The 23,776-nt window shown below is 43.1% G+C and overlaps 1 protein-coding gene across 1 annotated transcript in view; it reads left to right on the plus strand.

Annotated features, from left to right (window-relative positions):
* The window catches only part of TTLL11 (tubulin tyrosine ligase like 11), a 275,037-nt gene that overhangs the window by 63,513 nt on the left and 187,748 nt on the right, over positions 1–23,776 (plus strand). The window contains exon 3 of the mRNA XM_027966476.3: positions 2,971–3,104. Within this exon, the coding sequence (XP_027822277.2) occupies positions 2,971–3,104 (134 nt within the window). The remainder of the gene's footprint in view (positions 1–2,970; positions 3,105–23,776) is intronic.

Below are 23,776 nucleotides of genomic sequence, written 5' to 3' on the forward strand. Positions count from 1 at the left end.
GAAAGCCCGTGAGCAGCAACAAAGACCTAGCACAACCAAAATGAATGAATAAGTAAATTAATTAATTAAAAAATATCCTCCTTATCTAGCTGGAGTACAAAGGAAGGGTCCCAGTGTTAGCAAAGGGGAGCTGGTGGTGGGACCCAGAGCTTCTACCTTAGGTCAGAATGGGTCCCAGAGCCTCGGGCAGAGGTCACAGGTAGGGGTCAGGTATCACAGCAGCCTAGAGAAGGGAGGCAGAGTCTGCAGCCAGGAGGGTCTGGCAATGACCTGCCTCTGTACATGTTTACTCTGGGAATGTATGCTCTGGCCCCGCTAGAAACCCAGCTACTCTTGTCAGCATCTTCCTGGGCGATGGCACAGCCCACATCTGACTCTGAGCTGTGGCCCCAGGCAGGGCTAGCTAGCAGCTTCCTCCTGGGGCCTAGTAGGGGCTCAAAGATACTGTCCCGAAGCACTAGGTGGGAATGCAGCTTAGACAAAGGTGTCAGTGGTAAGTGGATTGAGGGAGGTCTGCACTGCTGCCTTCTGGAGACAGGCGTTCAGGCAGGCTTAGGGGTGAGCTGTCTAGCCTGCTGGTCAGAAGCATCTGCGAAGAGTAGCCATGGCCTGTCGGGATGGCTTCTTATGTTGGCTGTTGTTTGCAGAGAACTACCTGGAGACAGATCCAAGTGTAAACTCAGAAAACGGGTCTGTTAGCTGGCGTGGGGGATAAGCGATCCACATGGCAGAAGGAGCCATCGCGGATTTCAGATGAGTGTTTGTTCAATTTGCTGGACACCGATTTCCATAGAACTTTCTGGAGCGTTTGAACCACACTCCTGTACTCACAGCATTCCTATTTGTGTTGTGCGAGTCCTTCCACAGGCCAAGGGATTTCTGCAAGCAAACGTTCCCTGCCATCACAGGGCCATTAAAATGGGGAAACCCACCCCAGCACTATTTGGCCCATCATGTATTTGCTGTAAGATGCTATATTATAGGGAGCTTCCCAGATGGGGAACCCACCTGCCAGTGCAGGAGACGTTAAGAGACATGGGTTTGATCCCTGGGTCGGGAAGATCTGGTGGATCAGGGCACGGCAACCCACTCCAGTACTCTTGCCTGGAGAATCCCATGGACTGAGGAGCCTGGAGGGCTACAGTCCACAGGGTCGCAAAGAGTCAGACACAACTGAAATGACTTAGCACATATGCAGACTGTATTACAGTCTGTTGTGAAGGCTTTTAGTTTAATACTGAAACTAAAACTTGAAATTCAACTAAGCAGTCTCCAAAGAAGTTGGAATTTTGTGTGCTTTGTGTTCAGCTCCCATGTTTATAACTCAAAACTTCTAATTTTGTGGGGGAATAAAAGGAAATAGCTCTAATTTTCTGAACTCATACCAATTTCTTAGAAGTTCCGAAAGTGTCCTCAGTGTTTTCTCTAATATCAAAGAATCCATGTTAAGGCACAGTTTATTAGTACCTGTGCTGCTAAGTCACTTCAGTCGTGTCTGACTCTGTGCGACCCCATAGACAGCAGCCCATCAGGCTCCTCCATCCCTGGGATTCTCCAGGCAAGAATACTGGAGTGGGTTGCCATTTCCTTCTCCAATGCATGAAAGTAAAAGGTGAAAAGGAAGTCGCTCAGTCGTGTCCGACTCTTAGCGACCCCATGGACTGCAGCCCACCAGGCTCCTCCATCCATGGGAGTTTCCAGGCAAGAGTACTGGAGTGGGTTGCCAGTGCCTTCTCTGATTAGTACCTGTAAAGCTCCTTTATTTCTTACTTAATCCTTCCCTATCTCCTTCTAAACAAGAAGTAAGAACCTGACATCTTCAAGCTGTGATCTTTTAGATTTTTATTGCTCTTTATAATATGCTGGGGAAAGCAAGAAGTAGGTTATTAAAGCCTTCATCTCAAACATTCACCCTTGGCTTCTTGAACATGGGAGTTTAGAGAAACCTCATGCATTCTGACTTTGCCCATTGGAATGTGGTAATTTGGACAGGCCAAGCTGACGTGGAACTTTGTACTTTCTAGTAAAAATTACTTTGCTGGCAAATTTCAAGTCATTAATGGAGTTGTGTAGCCTCTTTTGGGGGTGAAGGCCATTTTTAGTGTCCTTTATTTATTTATTCTTTTTGAGCAGTGATATTTGCCTTAGGAAGTAAGCATGCTAAAGTTTAATTTTTACCTGTTTGCCTAAAATTTGCTAAGATATATACAAAGTTCCTTTTCTTGTCAGCATTTCTAAAGATGTTACAAGGAAAAAAATCTACCAATCCTTTAAAATGTTTTATAAGTGAGACTTTTCTATTCCCTCTGGGCAAATTAATGAGATCTGATCAATGTCAGTGTCAGTACTTAAATAACTGAAGAACTCCTACGGTTTCCATTTTTTCCCCTTAAATTATACTGTAATATCCTCTCTACTTCCTGTCCTGATTTCAAGGAGACAGATTTTCTGCTGAAAGGTGTATATATTTTTCTACTTTATGCCTTTAATACTCATGAAAGATTAAAACAAAGCAACTTAATTAAGCTTCTCATAATGTAGCCAGAGTCCACTAGATAATATTCTCCAGGGTATAAGATGGAAAGAATCCCAGAGGTGTGTGTGGTGGACCAAAATTAAAGAGGATATTAAGTTTTAAGTGCAAGATATAAATTCTTCTCTTTATTCATTATCTAGGGGGCTGACAAAGAATGGAATAATAAACTAGGTGGAAACTCATTCTTTCAAATTGATGCTTCATTTTTACAAGGAGAAGAAAAAGATCTGTCTATTCCCTCAAGTTTTTCATTAATTTGGCAGGTCTTTCCAAACCATGAATCACCGCTGCGGAGAACTACTCATACCTTTTTTAAAAATCCCTTCTGAAAAAGTGAATGTGTCGGGTGGGTGGTTTTAAAAGTCCCCAGTAATGGCTGTTTTATAGCTAGTGGCCCACTGTTGTTGAAACCCCACAACTTCTCTTCTCCCCAGGCATGACGGAGATGGTGCGGAAAATTACACTGAGCAGAGCCGTGAGAATCATGCAGAATCTCTTTCCAGAGGAGTACAACTTCTACCCTCGCTCATGGATTCTGCCTGACGAGTTCCAGCTCTTTGTGGCTCAGGTAGGTAGTACCCCATCCCCATGACGTGTAAATTCTATGACAGCTGCAACTGGATCCTGGGTCACGTGTGCTGGGAACTGGGGCAAGGGGTCCCTAGGAAGCTGAGACTGGCCCGGGGGGTGTCTTAACAGGACATAGCAGATATTGCAGCGATCAGGGCGGCTTGCAGAGTTGAACAGATAGGATGACAGGTAAACTGAAGAAGTGGGTCCTGACACCAGGAGACAGGCCTGAGGATGGTTATCAGGAGCTAAATCATGGAGTCAGGGCATTTGAAGAGCCAGGAAGACATAGGGGAAGCAGGTGGCTGAGCCCACAAGCGGACTGGGGCTGTTTGGGTGAATCCCAAAGATGTGGTCTCCCCGGCGTCTCGTGGTGTGAAACATGGGAGGTCAGGCTTTGTTTCAAGGCCAGTGAGTAGGTCTGACCAATGAAGGAGGGGCGGGGGGTGGAAGCCTTTTAAGTGTCTTGCTTTAAACTTGTTCCAGCATCAATTTTCCTGTGACCCATTCCATATCCAAACACTTAAAAAAAAAACAACTTGAAATGGTAATTTTGAAAAAGCAACTTTCTCTGAAATGGTGGTTACATGGGTTTGTAGACATTTCTTAAAATTCTTCAAATTATTAACTTAAAATGGGAGCAATTGTTGTATGCAAATTACAGTTAATTAAAAAAATAAATTTTGGCTGGTCCCTATCCTTACCCCTCAATTTCCCACTTCTGTTGATCTGCTCAGACGATTGTCACTATGTGGAATACCTTTCTGTCCCATTTCTACAACTCATTATTTAAGTATTCTGCAAGGCTGAGTTTAAATGAGATACCAACTATGTCTTCAAAACCAGATAAGTGAGAGGAGCATTGCTATCATCCCCAGAAGTCCCTCTGTGCCTTTTCTCTATCAATCCCCACAACCCCTAGTCCAGGTAACTGCTGATCTGCATTCTCATTATAGATTAGTATTGCCTGTTCAAGAAATTTACATAAATGGGATCATACAGTATGTACTCTTTTTTTTTTTTTTGAGAATTATGGTTTTGAGATTCATCCATGTTTGTTGTGTCAGTAGTTAGTATTTTTTATTGCTGAATAGTGTTACGTGATGAATATACCCCGACTTATTTATCCATTCACCAAGGGATGTTCATCTGGGTTTTTTCCAGTTTGGAGATATTATAAATAAAGCTGCCATGACTAATCATGTACAGGTCATTTTATGAATCTATATTTTCATTTCCCTTGGGTAAAACCTAAGAGTGGAATTACGGGATCATATGGTATGTGTGTGTTTAACTTTGTGAGAAATTGCAAAATTGTTTTCCAAAGTGGCTGGACCATTCTCCACTCTCTTCAGCAGTGCGTGAATTCCATTTGTTCTGTGTCATTGCCAGTACTTGGTATAGTTAGTCTTTTGAATTTTATACACTCAGGTATAATTGTATAATTATATTAATACAATTGTATAATTGTATCTCATTATGGTTTTAATTTACACCTCCCCAATGACTAGATATTGAGCATCTTTGCGCTGTGCTTTTGGGCCATGTGAATATCTTCCTTTGTTAGGGGTGTATTCAAACTTCTGCTCATTTTTTTGGCATTTTATTTTAAAGTTGTAGGTTCTTTCTATACAACTCTTTTGTATATGTATTGTAATGTGTATTAATATATTGTGAATATTTTCTCACACTTGGCTCTTCAGTCTTAACCTTGAATTTTCACTTTTTAATTCTGTCTTTGGAAGAGCAAATATTTTTAATTTTAAAAATTTATTTATTTTTAATTGGGGGATAATTACTTTACAATATTGTATTGGTTTCCGCCAAACATCAACACGAATCAACCATAGGTATACATATGTCCAGGCTTCCCAGGTGGCTCAGTGGTAAAGAATCCACCTGCCAGTGCACGAGATGCAGGAGTTGTGGGTTCAGTCCCTGGGTGGAGAAGATCCCCTGGAGGAGGAAATGGCAACCCACTCCAGAATCGTTGCCTGGAGAGTCGCATGGACTGAGGAGCCTGGCAGGCTGCAGTCCATGCGGTCACGAGTCAGGCACGACTGGGCATGTGTGCAGCTGCACATGTCCCCTCCCTCGTGCACCTCCCTCCCACCCCACTCCATTCCGTCCCTCTAGGTTGTCACAGAGCACCGGATTTGAGCTCCTTGTTTTTAATTTTTATAGCATTGAATGTATCAGTTCTTTTCTTTTATAGTTTGTGCTTCTTGCATGATGCCTAAGACACTCTCGCCTAACTAAAGGTTGTGAAAACTGTATGTTTTGTTTTTTCTAGAAGCTTTATACTTTTAGTTTTACATTTATGCCTGTGACCCATTTCAAGTTAGTTTTTGTGTACAGCATGAGATAAAAATCGGTTTACTTTTCCCATATGTATATTCAGTTGCTTCATCATTCTCTGCTGAAACGATTTTCATTTTCCACATTGAATTACCTTGGCATCTTTGTAATGTTATGACCTTCTCAATACAGTCTGTCAGCAGACACAGGATGTCAAGATGCCTTAATGCTGGTGATGTTAATTTTGATCACTTAGTTAAGGTAGTATCTACTAAGTTTCTCTCCTGTACAGATGTGATTTTTCCTTTGTAATCATTAAGTATCTTGTGGGGAGATATTTTGAGTCTGTGCACATAGCTTATTTGTCTCATACTTTAAAAAAAAAACAGCCCTAATTAAGGTACAGTTAAACTGAAAATATTTAAAGTGTGCAGTTTGATATGTTTTGATATATGTAAAAATGTGTAAAACCATCATCACAACCAAGATAATAAACATATCCATCACTCCAAACTGTTTTGTCATGTTCCATTGTAATCCTTTCATTCTTCTCCTCCCTGCCCTCTACCTCCCATCGCCAGGCAACCGTGGATGTAATTTCAGTCAAGATTAGCTTGTACTTTCTAGAATTTTCTATAAATGGAATCATACAGAGATACTTTTCTGTATGTGTTTTGGGGGTGGGAGAGTCTGGCTTTTTTTTATTCAACCTAATTATTTTGAGATTCATCCTGTTGTAGTTTCATCAATAATTAATTCCTTATTAGTGAAAGTGAAAGTGTTAGGCCCTCAGTCATGTCTCACTGTTGCAACCCCATGAATGGTAGCCCACCAGGCTCCTCTGTCCATGGAATTCTCCAGGCAAGAATACTGAAGTGGGTAGCCATTCCCTTCTCCTGGAGATCTTCCTGACTCAGGGATCAAACCTGGCTCTCCTGCAATGCAGGCAGATTCTTTACCACCTGAGCCACCAGGGAAGCGCTCTTGTTAGTAAAGAGTATTCTATTAAATGTATTTACCACAGTTTGTTTATACCTTCAATTGCTGCTGAATATTTTTATTGATTCCATGTTTTGGATGTTACAGAATGTTACAAATAAATATACTATGAACATTCCTGTATAAGTGTTTGTGTAGATATATGTTTTAATTTCTTTTGAATAAAAGGTTAGAAATAGAATGTCTGGATCACAGAATAGGTGTCCACTTAATTTTAAAGAAATTACCAGTTGTTTTCCAAAAAAGGTTGTGCCATTTTGTATTCCCAACGCAACATATGATAATTCTAATTCTTCTACATCCTTGCAAACACTTGGTAATAGTCAGTCTTTTTAATTTCAGCCATCCTGACAGGTGTGCAGTGGTTTCTCATTAGTTTTAATTTGTATTTCCCTAATTATTAAGGATTCTGTGCATCTGTTCATGTGCTTATTTGTCATCCAAATGTATACTTTGATGAAATATCTATTCACATCTTTCACTCATTTTAAGAACTGAGTTATTTTTACTATTGAATTTTGAAAGTGCTTTGTATATTTTGAACACATGTATTTATCAGCTATACCAATTACAAATATTTTCTCTCAGTTTATACCTTGTCTTTTCATCCTTTTAATAGAATCTTTTGAGCAGCAAGTTCTAAAATCTGATGAATCAGTTGATTGACTTTTTCCTTTATGGATCATACTTTTGGTGTCGTGTAGCAGGACTCTTTACCTAACCCAAGTTCACAAGATATACTCTTACGTTTGTGTCTACAAGTTTGTAGTTTTAAGTCTAGGTCTGTGATTTGTTTTGAGTTAGAGTTTTTTAACATGATGTGAGATATAGATTCACTTTTTTTTAACATGATATCCAATAGCTTCAGAAACATTTGATGAGAATGCTAACCTTTCCCCCCATTGCTTTTGCACTTACATTGAAAGTAGTTGCTCAAGTATGTGTGGGTATATTTCTGAATTCTCTATTCTATTCTGTCAATGTGCATGTCAATCTTTAAGCCAATACCTCACTGTCAAACAAAGATGTTGCTAAAAACAAAAAATAAAACTACAGACCAATATTCCTCATGAATATAGATTCGGACATACCAAATGAAATTTCAACAAGTCAAAGTCAGTCATATATAAAAAGGATAATATGTCACGACGAAGTAGAATTTGCCTTAGGAATACATGCTTTGTTTAACATTTAAAAATCAGTTTCTTTAACAGACATAGGCTATTCATATTATCTACTCTTGAATAAGCATTGACAGTTTGTATCTTTCAAGGAATTTGTCCTTTTTTTTGTTTTCACTTTTATTGTCATAAAGTCATCATAATATTACCTTTTATCCTTTTACTATCTGCAGAAGTTTTACTGATGTCACTTCTAATTGCTAACATTTGTAATCTATGTTCTTTCTTTTTCCTCATCAGTGTGGGTAGAAATTTATCAGTTTTATTTACTTCCTTTGTTAGCTTTGTAGTTTTAATTCTTTTCGTTTTTTATTTTTTATTTTTTTATTTTTTGGTGGTTCCTTTAGGATTTATGGTATGTATCTTTAACTTATGACAATCTATTTTTTAAATGCTACTATGTCATTTAACTTATAGTATGAGAATATTATAATACTATACTCCCATCTTTCCATTCCTGGCTTTTATGCTTTAATGTCATACATTTTACTTTTATACATGTATTATAGACCCAACAATACATTATTATTATTTTTGTTTAAACAATCCTTTGTATTTTAAAGAGATTTAAATAAAAACAAGAAAAAAATCATATATGTACTCATATGGTTACCATTTCCAGTGGTTTTTATTCCTTTATGTTCAGTTCAGTTCAGTTCAGTCGCTCAGTCATGTCCAACTCTTTGTGACCCCATGGACTGCAGCACGCCAGGCCTCCCTGTCCATTGCCAACTCCTGGAGTTTACTCAGATTCATGTCCATTGAGTCAGTGATGCTATCCAACCATCTCATCCTCTGTCATCCCCTTCTCCTCTTGCCTTCAATTTTTCCCAGCATCAGGGTCTGTTCAAATGAGTCAATTCTTGGCATCAGGTGGCCAAAGTACTGGAGTTTGTAGATTCACATTTCTGTTTGTATAATTTTTCTTTAGTCTAAAGAGTTTCCCTTAGTACTTTTTGTGTTAAGGAATCTTTTGGTGATGAATCCTTACAATGTTCGTGTTTGTTAAAGTTTATTTTGCTTTTGACTTTGAAAGATATTTTCTCTAGGTATAGAATTCTTGGTTGACATTTTTTTCTTTCAGTGCTTTTAATATATTACTCCTCTGTCTTCTTGCTTGTATTGCTTCTGACAAGAAATCTTTTTTCATTTTTATCTTTGATCTTCTTTATATAATGTGTCCTTTTTCTCCTGTTTTCATTGGTTTTTCTCTGCATTATGACTCATATTTCCTTGCTTCTTTTTGTGCCTGATAACTTTTAGCTGGATGCCAGATGTGGTGAATCTTACCTTATTGGGATGTTGAATATTTTTGTATTCTCATAAATATTCTTGAACTTTGTTGTGGGATCCAATTAAGTTACATGGAAATAGGTTTGGAGTCTTGTTTTCAAAGTCTGCTAGGCAGGACTGGAGTAGTGTTCCATCTCAGGCTAGTTATCCCTCTCCACTGAGGCAAGAATCCTATGTGGACTCCACTCAGTACTCTGTGCATCATGGCGTTTTCCAGTCTGGTTGGTAAAAACAGACACTACTGCAGGTTCTGTGTGGTTCCAGGCACTGTTGCCTCAAATCCTCTTTCCTCGGCCTCAGGTGGTCTCCACTCTTGCATGCACTGATCTGTACTCAGCTAAATATACAAGGGAGACTCTCGGTGGACCCCCAGGTCTCGGTGGATCTCTCTTTGTGCAGAAGTCTCTCCAGTACTCTTCCCTAAGAACTCTGGCTGCCCTAATTTCCCTGACTCATAGTTTCATTTCCTCAACTCAGACTGTCCACTGGAGTTCTCTCTCTCTGTGCTACAGCTCAGAATCTCTCACAAGATAATAAACAGAGACAATCACATCGTTTGATGCCCGTCTCTCAGACATCACTGTTCTTTGTTGCTTGGTGTCCCAGTGCCTTGAAAGTCATTGTTTAATGTATTTTCTCCATTTTTTGGGTTGTTTCAGGTGGGAGAAGCTAAAGGTACTTAGAAGAGGATCGTTCTCTAATATAAAGGAGGATTTCTTTGTCTTCTAAAATAGCACAGATTTAGAATCTGCTGATTCAGGGTCTGGCACAGGCAGAGTAAGACTATAACTACCGCCCCCCGCTCCTCCATTGCTGTTTACTGGAAAGCCCTGGCCCCGTGGTCACTTATTCCTTACACGGCCCCAGGCAAGTCCCTCCTCTTTTCAGTCCCATTTCTCCATCTGCTGCTGTGTGGGGAAGTGCCTCTATAACTTCAGAATGATGATGGCATTCAATGAATATTTGATGATGAAATGCTTTTTTTGGTTGCAAACGTGATAAAACTCCTAACATTCTTATTTTAATATCTCATTTGTTTTAACACAAAGCAAATGTATTCATATTAAGAATTCAAATAATATAAGATATATAAATTAAAAGTGGGAAAATGTCCCTACCCTCAGAAATTACTGGACATGTAGTGTGTAACCTTCCAGCTTTTCCTGTGTATAAATATACACTGTAACATGCACAGCCTTGTTTCTTTAACACATGGGATTATTCTCTTCTCTAGCCCGCCTTTGCCCCACTGGATGTGTTTGAAGCATCTTCCCATGTCACTACCACATAGTATTCCATTGTACGAATACGCCCTATCTTTTAAAAGCATTCCCCTGTTGATGAATGTGATGTAGTTCTCATATTTTTTGGTTCAACCTGAGGGAAACACCCTCCTACAGGTTTTTTTTATACACCTGCACCAGCATTTTCTTCAAATAGAAATCTCAAAATGGTATTGCTGTGTTAAAGGGTATGTACACTTACATTTGGGGCTTCCCAAGTGGCTCGATGGTCAAGGACCTGCCTACTAATGCAGGAGACCTATGTTCAATCCCTTGGTCAGGAAGATCCCCTGGAGGAGGGCATGGCAACCCACTTAGTATTCTTGCCTGGAGAATCCCATGGACAGAGGAGCCTGGCAGGCTACAATCTATAGGGTCACCGAGAGTCGGACACGACTGAAGTGACTTAGCACGCATGCACGCACACTTAAATTTATGACACGTAGGGTCAAACGTGAGGCTTCATTAACTGCACACTTAATTGTGAGGGTACACGGTGTCTTCCCAGTGCCTAGGAAGTGAGTCCTGAGAGGTGTGAGTGTGTATGGGGGGTTGCTGTGGAATTCCTGCCAACAACAGGAAGAGGTATGAGTAGTTGTAAAGCCTTCTAAAACCTGGCAATCTGTGGGTATTTTATTTTTCACACTAATTAGGATTAAATTAACTTTGTTCAAGAGAGGGGGGAGATCCACACCTCCCCCTGCCCAGCCCCACCCTGCAATCCGTTTGCAAAACCGGTACCCAAATACCATCAGCAGGCGGCACTAGGCAGAAGAAAGTAGGATTCTCAGTGGAAATTTTTGGGAAGTCTAGAGGAGGATGCTGGCTTTCTTTCCAATTTGCGCAGATGGCCAATAAAAAAAAAAAAATCCTTGGAGTTTATTTTGCATATGGTCTTCCATCTGGGTATTTGAGAAAAGTACAGTTTTGTTATCACAACAGCATTTATTATGGCAAAGGAGTTTGCATTTCGTCGCAGAAGAATTTTTCAGCAAATCAAGCCCCCAAACCTGTCCAATCATGTTTTGCAGTTTCTTGGAGGGAGCCAGAGAATATAGGGTCCTTCCATTTTCCTCTCTGGCTCCATCCTCAGTTAGCTTTTATTGATTCAGCTCCTTGAGGCTGAATCAAATGCATTCTTTGCAAAAAAAATCCCCCAGAGAACAGTGTTCTCCGCTGGGTTTAGGAACTCTGAAAATGTGGAGTTGTAAGTGGGTCAGAGTCAAGGCGGAAAGAAAACCTGCAATGTGGAGCTGATATTACTTGTCCTGATTCCACGCTTATCAAAGAACCTGCTGGTGAGCTGATGACTTGAATCATTTCCCTTCATACACACGAGATGCTGATATGGCTGACTTTGGGCGACCTGATGGTTTGCCCAGAGGATGAAGCTTGAACTCCTGCACCTGCTGTGTAGAGCCCCTCCCACCTCTGCAGCCTTAGCTCGCACCATTTCTGGCCTCTTCCTGGTCTCCTTCCATATTCGACTTTAAAACAAAAATGACTTATTTATTTTTGGCTCCACTGGGTCTTTGTTGCTGCACGCAGGCTTTCTCTAGATGCGGCGAGCAGGGGCTGCTCTCTAGCTGTGGTGTGTGGGCTTCGCATTGAGGCGGCTTCTCCTGTTGCAGAGCTCCGGCTGTAGGACAGGCTGGCTTAAGTAGTTGTGCACCAGCTTAATTGCCCTGCAGCATGTGGATCTTCCTGGATCAGGTGTGGGACCTGTGTTTCCTGCATTGGCAGGCAGATTCTTAACCACTGGACCATCAGGGAAGTCCCATATTCAACTTTCGTAGGCCCTTAGCAGCACTGTAGCCTCTGCTTCCTCTGTTCTCCCTGCGCCTGGAACACTTGCTCCCACCTCCAAGGCTGCCTTCTTTCACCTCACATGTTTTGCTAATTCTTCAGACCTCTGCTCATCTTTTACCTTCTCTATAAAGCCTACTCTGTGCCCCCCACAGCTGTGGGTATACTTTTGTTTTCCCCCTTTTTACGGTCCTTACACCTGTCACACTGCTTAGTGATCACCTGTCTAATTATCTTTCTCTCCTGCTCTAAGGACCGCAAGAGCAGTGAGTAACTGGATTCATCTTATTTACCTTTGTGTGCCTGTTGCCTATCCCAGGGCCTGCACACAGCTGGAACTCAAGTATATTTGCTAAATTGAACTGCAGATTAATGTGCAGACACTCTGGTTTAAAAGTTTCGTCTCTCGTGACTTTAGTCATCAAAAGTTAGCTTCTCTGCAGCCAAGGGTATCAGCATGACCCAGCCTGTCAGCTTCACAGCTTCGCAGGCCTGACTTGAGCCGTGAAGAACTCACCAAAGTGATGCCAGCCAGTGAGGGCGTCGGGTGGTCAGTGATGCCCCTGTGATGTCCCAACCCCCACCCACATCCAGAGGTCTCATGCATCCTCAGCAATCTTGAGAGCTGACACAGAGGCCAGAATGCCTTCTGCTGGTGCAGCACGGCATCCTGGGAGGCTGAAGCAGTGGCCCAGGGTCGTGTGTAACTAGTGAAAGATGAGAGATGGAAGCCAGGGGACTCCAGCTGTCAGAAGAAGGCAGATGATTCAGGGCTGCTGGCAGAGACTCTGTAGGAGCCTTGTCTTCACCTCCCCATCTGCTTCAAGTTTTATTTTCTTTGTTGCCCAGAATAGAACTTCACCTCCTGCTTAGATCTGTCCTGCTGTTCTTGTGCCCCCTCACTCAACAGCTCAATTTGTTTATTGGAGAAATGGTATCATCCGAAACCCAAGATGCTGCTCCTATCTGGACCTACATCCTTAGGTCGTGCTTGCCACAAAGTCCTTGTGAATAGCCCAGGAGAAAACTGGCATCTGTGCAGGGCTTTGCTGTTTGCCAAGCGCCTTTTATAGACTTGACCTTTTTTCCTCCTCACTCAATTTGGGGAGGTATCACTACCTCCGATTTGCAGATGAGAAAATAGAGATTCAGAATGGAAGGTACTTGCTCATGGTTGTACCATGACTCTATAACTGTTAGTCCTCTCAGATCTCTGACTTGGTTTCGTTCACACATTTTCTGAGACCAGCTGGGCATGCTGGGGATACAAAACAAGTTAGATGTATCCTCGCCTTTGTGATTTCTGACATAGAAGGGTGATCACTCGTTCATTCATTCAGGCATTTTTTGGGGTCCAGATCTCATTTTCTTTCCACTGCATCATGCTCTTATTCATCATTTTATTTATGAGGGAGCTGAAAATTAGAGGGCTAAGTAACTTGCTCAGAGTCACATGGCCTACAGGTATGTGTAGCCATGACTGAGACCTATGTCTTCTGACTGTCCCAATTTCCTTTAATGAACAAATATATGCTGATTCTCGTTTGTGGGTCCAGCACTGGTGGACTGGAGAGTCAAAGCTGAAAGTTGAGGGTCCCTGTTTAAAAGGGAGGGTTCTGCTTAACAGAGGAGATAGATGGTCTAAGCTGATAAAGACTGTGATGGAATTAAGTGCAAGGTGTTACGGAAACCAGAGTAGCATGTAGTGGGAAAGATGGGGACATGGAGGGCATCAGGAAATGCTTCTATGTGATCCCTTAATGTGGGATGAAATGCTGGACCAGAGTCAGGACATCTGGGCTCAATTCCTGGCTCCTCTCTTTATTTCCTTCCCCCCTCCAGCTTTATTGAGATGTAATTGACATAGAACATTGTGTAAGTTTAAGATGTACGACACGATGATTTGGTCCACATATATATTGTGAAATGATGGCCACAATAAGGTTAGTTAGCATATCCGTCACCTCGCATAATTACAGTTTTTTTTTTGTGGTGAGAATATTTAACATCTACTCTCCTAGCAATTTTCGGGTACATAAGTAGTTAACATAGTCACCACTCTGTACATTCGCTCCCCAGAACTTACTCATCTTATAACTGGAAGTTTGCACCTTTTGACCAACATCTGCCCATTTTCCTCATCCCCCAGCCCCTGGCAACCATTATTTCACTCTCTGTTTCTGTTAATTTGACTTTTTAAAATATTCCACATTTAAGTGACATCATCCAATATTTGTCTTTCGCACTATCTAAATGAGATAACACAATATTTGTATTATCTCACTTAGCATAATGCCCTCAAGATCCATCCAGGTTGTTGCAAATAGAAGGATTTCCTTCTTTTTTCTGGATGAACAATATTCCTCTATGTGTTTGGGGTGTGTGTGTATACGTACAAAACTCTAACAAGGATACATAGCTATACCTATATATCAGATTTTCTTTATCTGTTCACTCAATGAGTGACATTTAAGGCTGTTTTCATGTGTTGGTTACTGTGAATAGTGTTATAGTGAGCATGGTGATGCATGCAACCTTTTGAGATACTGATTCTAGTTCATTCAGATATATACTCAGGAGTCGTCGGATAGCTGAATCATATGATAGTTCTTTTTTTAAATTTTTTGAGGAACCTCTATACTATTTTCCGTAGTGACTATCAACTTGCATTATCACCCGGAGGTGTGAGGTGGCCTCTCATTGTGGTTTCGATTTGTATTTTCTTGATGATTAGCTGAGCAGTTTCTCATATTCCTCTTGGCCACATGTATATCATTTGTTTGGAAAAATGTCTGTTCAAGTCCTCTGTCCATTTTAAAATTGGATTATTTGGGGTTTTTGTATTTGTTTGTTCTGCTATTGAGTTCTATGAGTTCCTTATATAATTTGGATATTCATCACTCATCTGATATATGGTATGCAAATGTTTTCTCCCATTTCCTAGGCTGCCTTTTCATTTTATTATTATTATTTTTTTTTTTTGCTGTGCAGAAGCTTTTTAGTTTGCTATATTTCCACTTGTTGATTTTTGCTTCTGTTACTTGTGCTTTTGGTGTCATATCCTGGTGCCACCCCTTAACTGGTTCTGGGAATCTGGCCAAATCATCTGTCTCCTCATCCCCGAGGCTTCTGTGCTTCCTCTGCAAGAGGAGATGGTTGTACAGCATCTCTGGGTCCCTTCCAGTTTGAATCTTCTTTGATTCAGTGAGTATGGCTTTTCTGGACATTCATGAAACTCCCCACTGGAGTTAACATTCTGCACAAATTTTTGCTGCCTGGGTTTCAGTCGGCCTTATGTAGTCAATCATCTTCTTGCTAAAGCTGGCTCATTGTAGCCTGGGGTGTGAAGTGCAGCTGATGAAGGTGGACCTACAGTTGCTTCTGGACCTGCCCTTCAAGGCTGGCTGGGCCCCGCCCCTGGCCCTCTGGGCAGTGACAGTCCCCTTATCTGCACCTGCCCCCTCCGAGGAGAGTGACTGACGCCATGTCTGCACCTTCCTTCCAGAGTCGTCCTGTGGTCTGGGCAAATATTGGCTAAGCCAAGACATCCTTCCTGTTGGTTCCCTCCAATGCCCATTCAGAAGGATTCACACCCGCCCAGGCTCTCGCCCCTCGTGGGTATTTCTTTGGCTGGGGATTCCCTTCTTAAGCTCGTCTACTTGACAAATTCTTACTGAGTTTCCCTGTGTCAGAGGTGATGTCAACAAACCTATGAAGACTTTTTCTGCTAAATCCCTCCCCCCTCCCTGCCCCCTCCCCTGCCGCCCTGACCCAGGGACCGTTCCTCTGAGCCTCAATTCTACCTCAGTGATGGGACCCCAAACTCAGCGTTTTCTTTCAGTGTTCCTGGTTGAGAATGAGGCAAAGGTTTGGGGTCAGTATAGAACCAGGTTAAAACTCTTCTTTCATCACTTTCTCTGAATGTACCTTGGGTAAGTCAGTCCCTCTGAGCCTCGGTTTCCTTGCCTCGGTAGGCCAGAGGAATGCTATGAGAACCTTGTACCCCTCGGTGAATGGATCTCGACTTATCTGCTGCCCTGTTAGACTAGGGACCCCGGGGAGCTGGAACCTGGTTACGTTCATCTCCATCTCCCCAAAATCCAGCACAAAGAGGACCTGCAGGCATTTGAAATGAAGGAATGCTGAAAAAGATTTCTCAGTCTTCGGACAGAAATTTAAGCTGGAACCAGGAATGCTTAGTTAGATAAAGCATTCTGGGTGTTTCTGGCTTATGGGAACTGTGGAAATGGACTTATTTTAATTTTTAATGAAAAATCTAGTCTTGAGACTAATTATCTCATTATTCAATGATAGATCATTTAGGAGAGGAAAAGAGCTAAGATTTCTCTTTGACAGAATGGCATCCCAGCTTGGCTTAACTTCCTTTTTCCCTTTAGCTTCCCCACCACCCCTCCCCTTCCCAAGACAGCCCTGCGCATTAATACTGTTTAAGAGTAGAAGCTCTATTGCTTAATTTTCTAAACTTCAATCGGGCCCCCAGTGCATGTAGCGTTTTAAATCACAGCTGTTATAATCTTGCTGCTTTGCAATACTGATCCGTTATGTGGAGTTTTGCAATGCATATGATCATTAGCGCGCCGTTGCCTTAATGTGTTTCCCCCCGCCCCCCTTTAATGGCAAGCTTTACAGAAAAAAATAAAAGTGAAAGAGGTAAACATTTTTCTGGGAGTCTATTTTAAAGGTCAAGAAAACCCTGCTTCCCAAAGCGAGTAAAAGGTCATCTCTCACCCTTCAATTTCTGTCCTTTCATTTCTTTCTGCAAAAGTTCTGGGTGATGTCCCCTTCATCACTTGAGTCGAGATGTCTAATTTTCTACAAGAAGATGGTGGAGTCAGTCTTGACTTCAGAGCCTGTTTCAAAGGGAAATTATGAAAATTGCTCTTGCCTGTACTTTCTTTCCTCATCTCCAAAGAAATGAAAAAAAAAAAAAAAAAAAAACTCCCTCCTGCTCTTTCGCTCCACTTCCTTTTTGTATAATTGCTTCTTGGAGGAGTCCTGATGAAAGGAGAGGCAAAGGAGAGATTCGCATTTAGAAAGGGGCTGTAATCGAATTCTCTGGCCTCGTTAATAAAACCACTCTCTTGTCCTTTCCTGTCACCCAAACATGCCCCCCTGCTTCCCCCCTCCTTCTGAAATTACCCCCCTACACTTTCTAGAAGCATCAGAAGAGTAAGATACAAGCATTTCTTTGGCTGAGATGGATCTAACTAACAAACTGTTTCTCTATCCTCTTGGACCTAATGGCACCTTTCTATTTTTGTTTAATGTCTTATTTTGATGAATTTCAGGCTTACTGGAAAATTGTAAGAATGATACAAAGAATTTTCATACATCCTTCACTCGACCCCAAATGTTAACGTTTTTCCACATTTACGTTCCCTTTCTCTCCCTCTCCTCTTTGAGAAGAAGTTGCATATCATGTCCCTTTATCCCTAAACTCTTCTACGTGACTTTCCTCCATAATAGAGTGTTTTCTTACATGACCACAGTGTAATTATCAACATTGTGAAATGAGTATTAAACTGAGACTATCAGGTAGTCTAATCACACCCAGAATTTATGCGGGTTTGGACCATCGTCCCACTGGTGTGTGGCACCAGAAAGTCCCTCATCACACGTTTCATCTCTTTGTCATATCTGGTTGGCCTCCCGGAAGCTGGAAGAGCTTCTTTGTCTCTCTGTGTGTTTCATGACATGGGCATTTTTGACGAGTGCAGGTTAGTTACTGAGCAGGCTGCCCCTCCGTCTGGGTTTGTCTGGGGCTTCCTCGTGGTTACAGGGGATATGCGTGTTTAGCAGGGCCAGTGCAGAAGCAGTGCTGTGTTTTTCTCAGGGGTATCATCTCTGGGGGTGCATGATGTCAGCGTGTCTTATTACTGGTGATGTTAACTTCAATTGTTTGGTTAAGGCGGTATCTGCCAGATTTCCACTGAAAATTTACTCTTCTCTCTCTTTCTAATAATGTGAATATCTTGTGGGAAGATGCTTTAAGACTGCCTACTATGCTATTACTCCTCAAACTTTCACATCTACTTTTAACCTCTATTAATGATCCTTGCTTGAATCAATTATTGTGATGGTTGGCAGATGGTGATTATCTAATTCCATCATTCCTTCAACACTTGTTAGTGGAGTTTCTACTATAGGGAAAAACTTGACCTTCTCATTTATTTAACTACGTATGCAGCCTATTGGAGAAGGCAATGGCACCCCACTCCAGTACTCTCGCCTGGAAAACCCCATGAACAGAGGAGCCTGGTAGGCTGCAGTCCGTGGGGTTGCTAAAAGTCAGACACAACTGAGCGACTTCACTTTCACTTTTCACTTTCATGCACTGGAGAAGGAAATGGCAACCCACTCCAGTGTTCTTGCCTGGAGAATCCCAGGGACGGGGGAGCCTGGTGGGCTGCCGTCTATGGGGTCACACAGAGTTGGACACGACTGAAGTGACTTAGCAGCAGCAGCAGCAGCCTATTAGTGTGGACTTGTGGAATCTTATTTTATTGAATGGATTGCAATCCTTTACTATTGTTATTTATTCGATGTTCAAATTATCCAAGATTTGGCCAGTGGACTCCTGTGTCCTTTTAGCAGTCCCTGTGACTCTCTCTCTTTTTTTTGGGGGGGGGTTGTGCTGGGTCAGCAGTCCCCGTGACTCTCTGTCTTTTTTGGGAGGGGGTTGTGCTGGGTCAGCAGTCCCCGTGACTCTCTCTTTTTGGGGGGGGGTTGTGCTGGGTCAGCAGTCCCCGTGACTCTCTGTCTTTTTTGGGAGGGGGTTGTGCTGGGTCTTTATTGCAGCACGTGAGCTTCTCGAGTTGCAGCGCACAGGCTTCGTTGCCCTCCAGCATGTTGAGTCTTAGTTCCCCGTCCAGGGATTGAACCTGCATCCCCTGCACTGGAAGGCGAGTTCTTTACCACTGCCCCACCAGGGAAGTGTCCCTCCCTGTGACTCTTTTGAGCACTTTTTTACTTTTGCCCCAAAAAGATGCTCCAGGCATTTCTTCTGTTTCCCCCACAGCAGGCTTGAAATCACCCAGATCTCCAAGGAGCCAGCCCTAGTTTCTTCTGGTGGGTGCTGAGTGTGCTTGCTGCTACAGGGTTGTTATTCCAACACCCTTTTCCTTTTATAAAAAATATTTTGTGACATCCCCTTTACTATCCTGAAATGAAATACAGTCAACCTACGCATATAGAAAAACACAATCAAACTTCCCCTAAATAATTCTCTAAAACAGAAAATAAGGAAAAGTTCTATATGTCATACATTTTAATGAGTAAATACTTTGGCACCGTTACACTCAATGACATAAGGAAGTGATCAGATGCTTGAATCTACCTGTAATGAATACATTTGGATATAAGAAAGTAAGATAATTTGATTAAACGTAACTGCTCTCTCCCCTGTTCTCCCTCTGTGTATGTATGTATGTGTATATATATATATATATATCTCAGTTCAGTTCAGTCACTCGCTCATGTCTGACTCTTTGCAAACCCATGGACTTATATATATATATACAGTGGTAAAGAATCCACCTGCCAATGCAGGAGACACAGGACACTTGGGTTTGATTCCTGAGTCAGGAAGATCCCCTGGAGTAGGAAATGGCAACACACTCCAGGGTTTCCAGTATTCTTGCCTGGAGAATCCCACGGACAGAGAAGCCTGGTGGGCTACAATCCATAGGGTCGCAGAGTCCAAGCACACAAACATGCGTATATATATTTGAGATTTCCTAATTTTTGACATTTCAAGCATTTTTCATGAGGAATCTCGGCACATTGTGTGGGTGGCTCAGATACCATAAGCCACCAAGTCATCAGTAAATAATGAACAACTCTTGACAAAACACCAGGAAAAAAAAAGAAAAGAGGGCAAAGTATAATTTTCCCTCTGTTTACATGAACGTTGCCTCCCTGGAAAATTCTGATGCTCCATTTAAATTGTGTGGAAAATTCTTTGGGTTTGATGTGACCTGGAGCTGGGGTCTCAGCTCTCTTCATGTCCATTGTAAACAGATCTTTCTCTTCCCAACTGCCCCGGGCACTGTGGCGGGCCTGCCCCTGCCCACCGAATGCCAGCGACACTCTGCACTCACTGTGGTAAGCAAACACGCTCCTGGAAATTCCCCAAACCCTCCCTAGGTGGCAGCACCAGCCTCACTTAGAACCATGGGTCCATCTCTAGGGAACAGAAACACTTTCATCCCTCTTCCTTCAAACACAAATCCTGCTATATCGCTTGAAGGTGTTTAATTTTTTGAACAGTTTCCAGAATTACGTCTACATTACAGCTTCCCTTATTCCCACCTTGAAATGAGGATGACTCTGATAGGATCCTGTGCCTGGGTAGGGAAGTGGCCTCAGCTCACTGCCTCCGGCGTTCAGAGCCAGAATGCAGGAGGGTGTCGGTGGGAGGAAGGAGGGTCTGTGCCCTCTCAGGGCACAGCCCCATCCTGCTGGCAGTCACATCATAACCCTTGCTCATCAGAGTGTGGAGGGAGAATGCTGGTAGCCCTAAGCAGACAGAGACCTCCGTTGCACAGGTGAGGAAACTGAGGCCCAGAGAGGGAAGGTGCCTTGGCCAAGTCACACCGCACATCAGAGATACGGATTAGGCCTAGAGCTGAAGAAGCTGGTACCAAAGAACCATAGGGATCGGAAAGGACCTGAGGGAACTTTCCCACTGCACCCTTCTGGGTGAATCCCCTCTGTGCCTGGATAGGTTATCATCTTCAGAAACGGGCAGTTTGATATTTTTCTAGGTGGTTCATGCCACCTTGTGACTCTTCTAGGTTTTAAAACATTCCTAAATTTAGACCTTTTCTTTTTAATAAGTACTAAAGCCATGAAATTAAAAGACACTCCTTGGAAGGAAAGTTATGACCAACCTAGATAGCATATTCAAAAGCAGAGACATTATTTTGCCAACAGAGGTCTGCTATGGTTTTTCCAGTGGTCATGTATGGATGTGAGAGTTGGACTGTGAAGAAGGTTGAGCGCCGAAGAATTGGTGTGTTTGAACTGTGGTGTTGGAGAAGACTCTTGAGAATCCCATGGACTGCAAGGAGATCCAACCAGTCCATTCTAAAGGGGATCAGTCCTGGGTGTTCTTTGGAAGGAATGATGCTAAAGCTCTCCAGTACTTTGGCCACCTCATGTGAAGAGTTGACTCATTGGAAAAGTCTCTGATGCTGGGAGGGATTGGGGGCAGGAGGAGAAGGGGACGACAGAGGATGAGATGGCTGGATGGCATCACTGGCTCAATGGACGAGGGTTTGGGTCAACTCCGGGAGTTGGTGATGGACAGGGAGGCCTGGCGTGCTGCGATTCATGGGGTCGCAAAGAGTCGGACACTGAGCGACTGAACTGAACTGAACGGAAAGGATTATTTCCAGTTTTATGTTGCTCTGGTTCTGGAGTGTCTTCCTTTCTGTGGCTGCATCAGGCCTTAGTCGCAGCACGCAGGACCTTTGTCGGGACCCACAGACTCAGTAGTTGTGGTGCACGGGCTTTGTTGCCTCGTGGCAGGTGGGGTCTTCCAGGATCAGGGATCAAACTCATGTCCCCTGCATCAGAAGGTGGATTCTTAACCACTAGTTCACCAGAGAAGTCTCGTGAGTTGAGACTTTTCCACCTCCCTGCCCCCACTGGATACAGTTGGCCCCTCGTGGTCCCATGGAACATGTATGTTCCCTATAGACCCTATGACAGCCTTTCTGAAATTTCAGAACGGTGCCCATGTCTGCTGAGCTCTCGGCCTCTGGCATTGTACTCAGCACTGAGATGATTGTGGTGAACATGCCGGACGTAGTTCTCGTCCTCACGTCACTTTTAGCGTAGTAGGAAGGCAGGTATAGTACACAAGTAGGGACGGATGGACTGAGGCTGAATACCCCTGCTCCCCTTTCCAAAGTGGCCTAGTGGAAGAGCTTGCATTCTGAAGCTGGCCACACCTGCCGTGATGCCGTTCACAGCTACACATGTGGCCTTGAATTATTTCCATGAAATTCAGACGATGACTGCCCTGGGGCTATTGGTCGATGAACATGAGATAGAGGGCTAAATAAGAATGCCACGAAGCACCTGGCAGGAGATGCTCGAGAGATGGTCACTTCTTTCTCTTCTTCTTTCCTTTCCCACTGTGTAACATGCTGGAAGTCACTTCTAGATCTTTAGACAGGGCTTAACGCTTGGAATAAAGTGATTTATCAGAGTAAAGCCACTCAGACTTATCTCTGCTGCTCCTGACCTTTGTTAGATAACCGTGGGATACTTCCAGAATGATACAGGCAAAACGCAGACCAAGAGATGATGCCTATTTGGATTCAAGTCGAAGGCAAAAAAGTAGATGGACTCTCAGATTAACTGTTGTACGTTTAATGTTGTAATACGTGTTGACTCCTGTCACCCTTGATTAACGTCACCATATCACCATATCTCATACATTGGAATTATAGTCGGGGGACTTCCCTGGTGGTCCAGTGGCTAAGACTCCACACTTCCAATGCAGGAGACTGGGTTTCCATCCCTGGTCAGGGAACTAGATCCCACATGCCACAGCTAGGACCTGGTGCAGCCAAATGAAAAAAAATTACAGTCAGTCCACATTATTAATCTGAATATATGTGAGCTCCTCCGGTGTTCTCCAAGTACGCTATAATTTTTAAAGTGTTCCCTGGTCACTAGAGTCTGGGAAATCCTGGACCAGAGAGGTTTATTCTAACCCCCACTTGATGGGTGAAGATATTTATGCTCCAGTGTTGGAAACCCTACTATTTCTTAGACATAAGTCTCTGGGCTATTTAGTTTATGGGATTATGTCCTGAGATCCTGAAAAGCTGTTGTGTTGAGGTTGCAGGGTAGCTGTCCTGACTTCATGGGTCATAGGTGAAGCCTCCCCTGGAGAGGGTGGCCTTTTCAAGGTCACCATCAGGGGATCTGTTGGCCGAGCCTCCGAGGAACCTGGCTGTGCTCCTAGGTCATGAGAAGACACTGTCTTCTGCCAGCTGAGGGCCCATGGAAGAGCCCTGTCATGCTGGGATGAGAGTGTCTGTAAACAGAATGATCTGGTAGCTCGTCTTTGTGTTTATTTCCCTCCTCTCTCCGACTCATTAATAAAGTCTTTGAGAGGCTGGTAGCATCTGGGCTTTGGGGGAGCTGAGGAAGGTTAGAGCCCACATTTGGTTCAGAGCACTAAGGGGGATGAAATTCCCCTCCTGTCCATGGTGGGGACAGTGACTTGTGAGATATCCCCAAGGGGAAGGTGGATTTGGGGGAACAGTCAGGAGAGCTTGTTCCTGCCTCCACCACCCCTCTATGGCTCATGACGGAAGCAGGGAAGTTTCCCACCAAGGTCAGGAAGGGGGCATCGGGCCAACAGTGCCAGGAACCCATCCAAGAGCTTAACCAAAGGTCTCGTTGTCCAGGCCACCTGGTATACCAGTGAAGTAAAGCGGGAAGGGAAATGGTATTTATTTAAGGAAAAGTGGCTTGCGGAAGGGGCACAGTAAGAGTTTCTTTGTAAAACTCCACCCAGCTTGCCTTCCAACCATCAGGCTCACTTAGAGTGCCGCAGCACTGCAGAGTGATCAAAGGTGTGTAAAAGTAATTCCTTACATGTCAACACCATCACACTTCTCCTTGAAATTTAAACCCGTGGCTGAAATCCTGGGGCTTGCAGGAGGTCTCCATCTCACTCTCCTGGTGTGAATGATCAGGCCTTCCCGGGCAGGCACTTGGCTGCCAGGCCAAGTTCTCAGAGGAGACTGGATTCTTGGTCGGTTTCC

The sequence above is a fragment of the Ovis aries genome, chromosome 3, assembly GCF_016772045.2.
Source record: "Ovis aries strain OAR_USU_Benz2616 breed Rambouillet chromosome 3, ARS-UI_Ramb_v3.0, whole genome shotgun sequence".
NCBI lineage: Eukaryota > Metazoa > Chordata > Mammalia > Artiodactyla > Bovidae > Ovis > Ovis aries.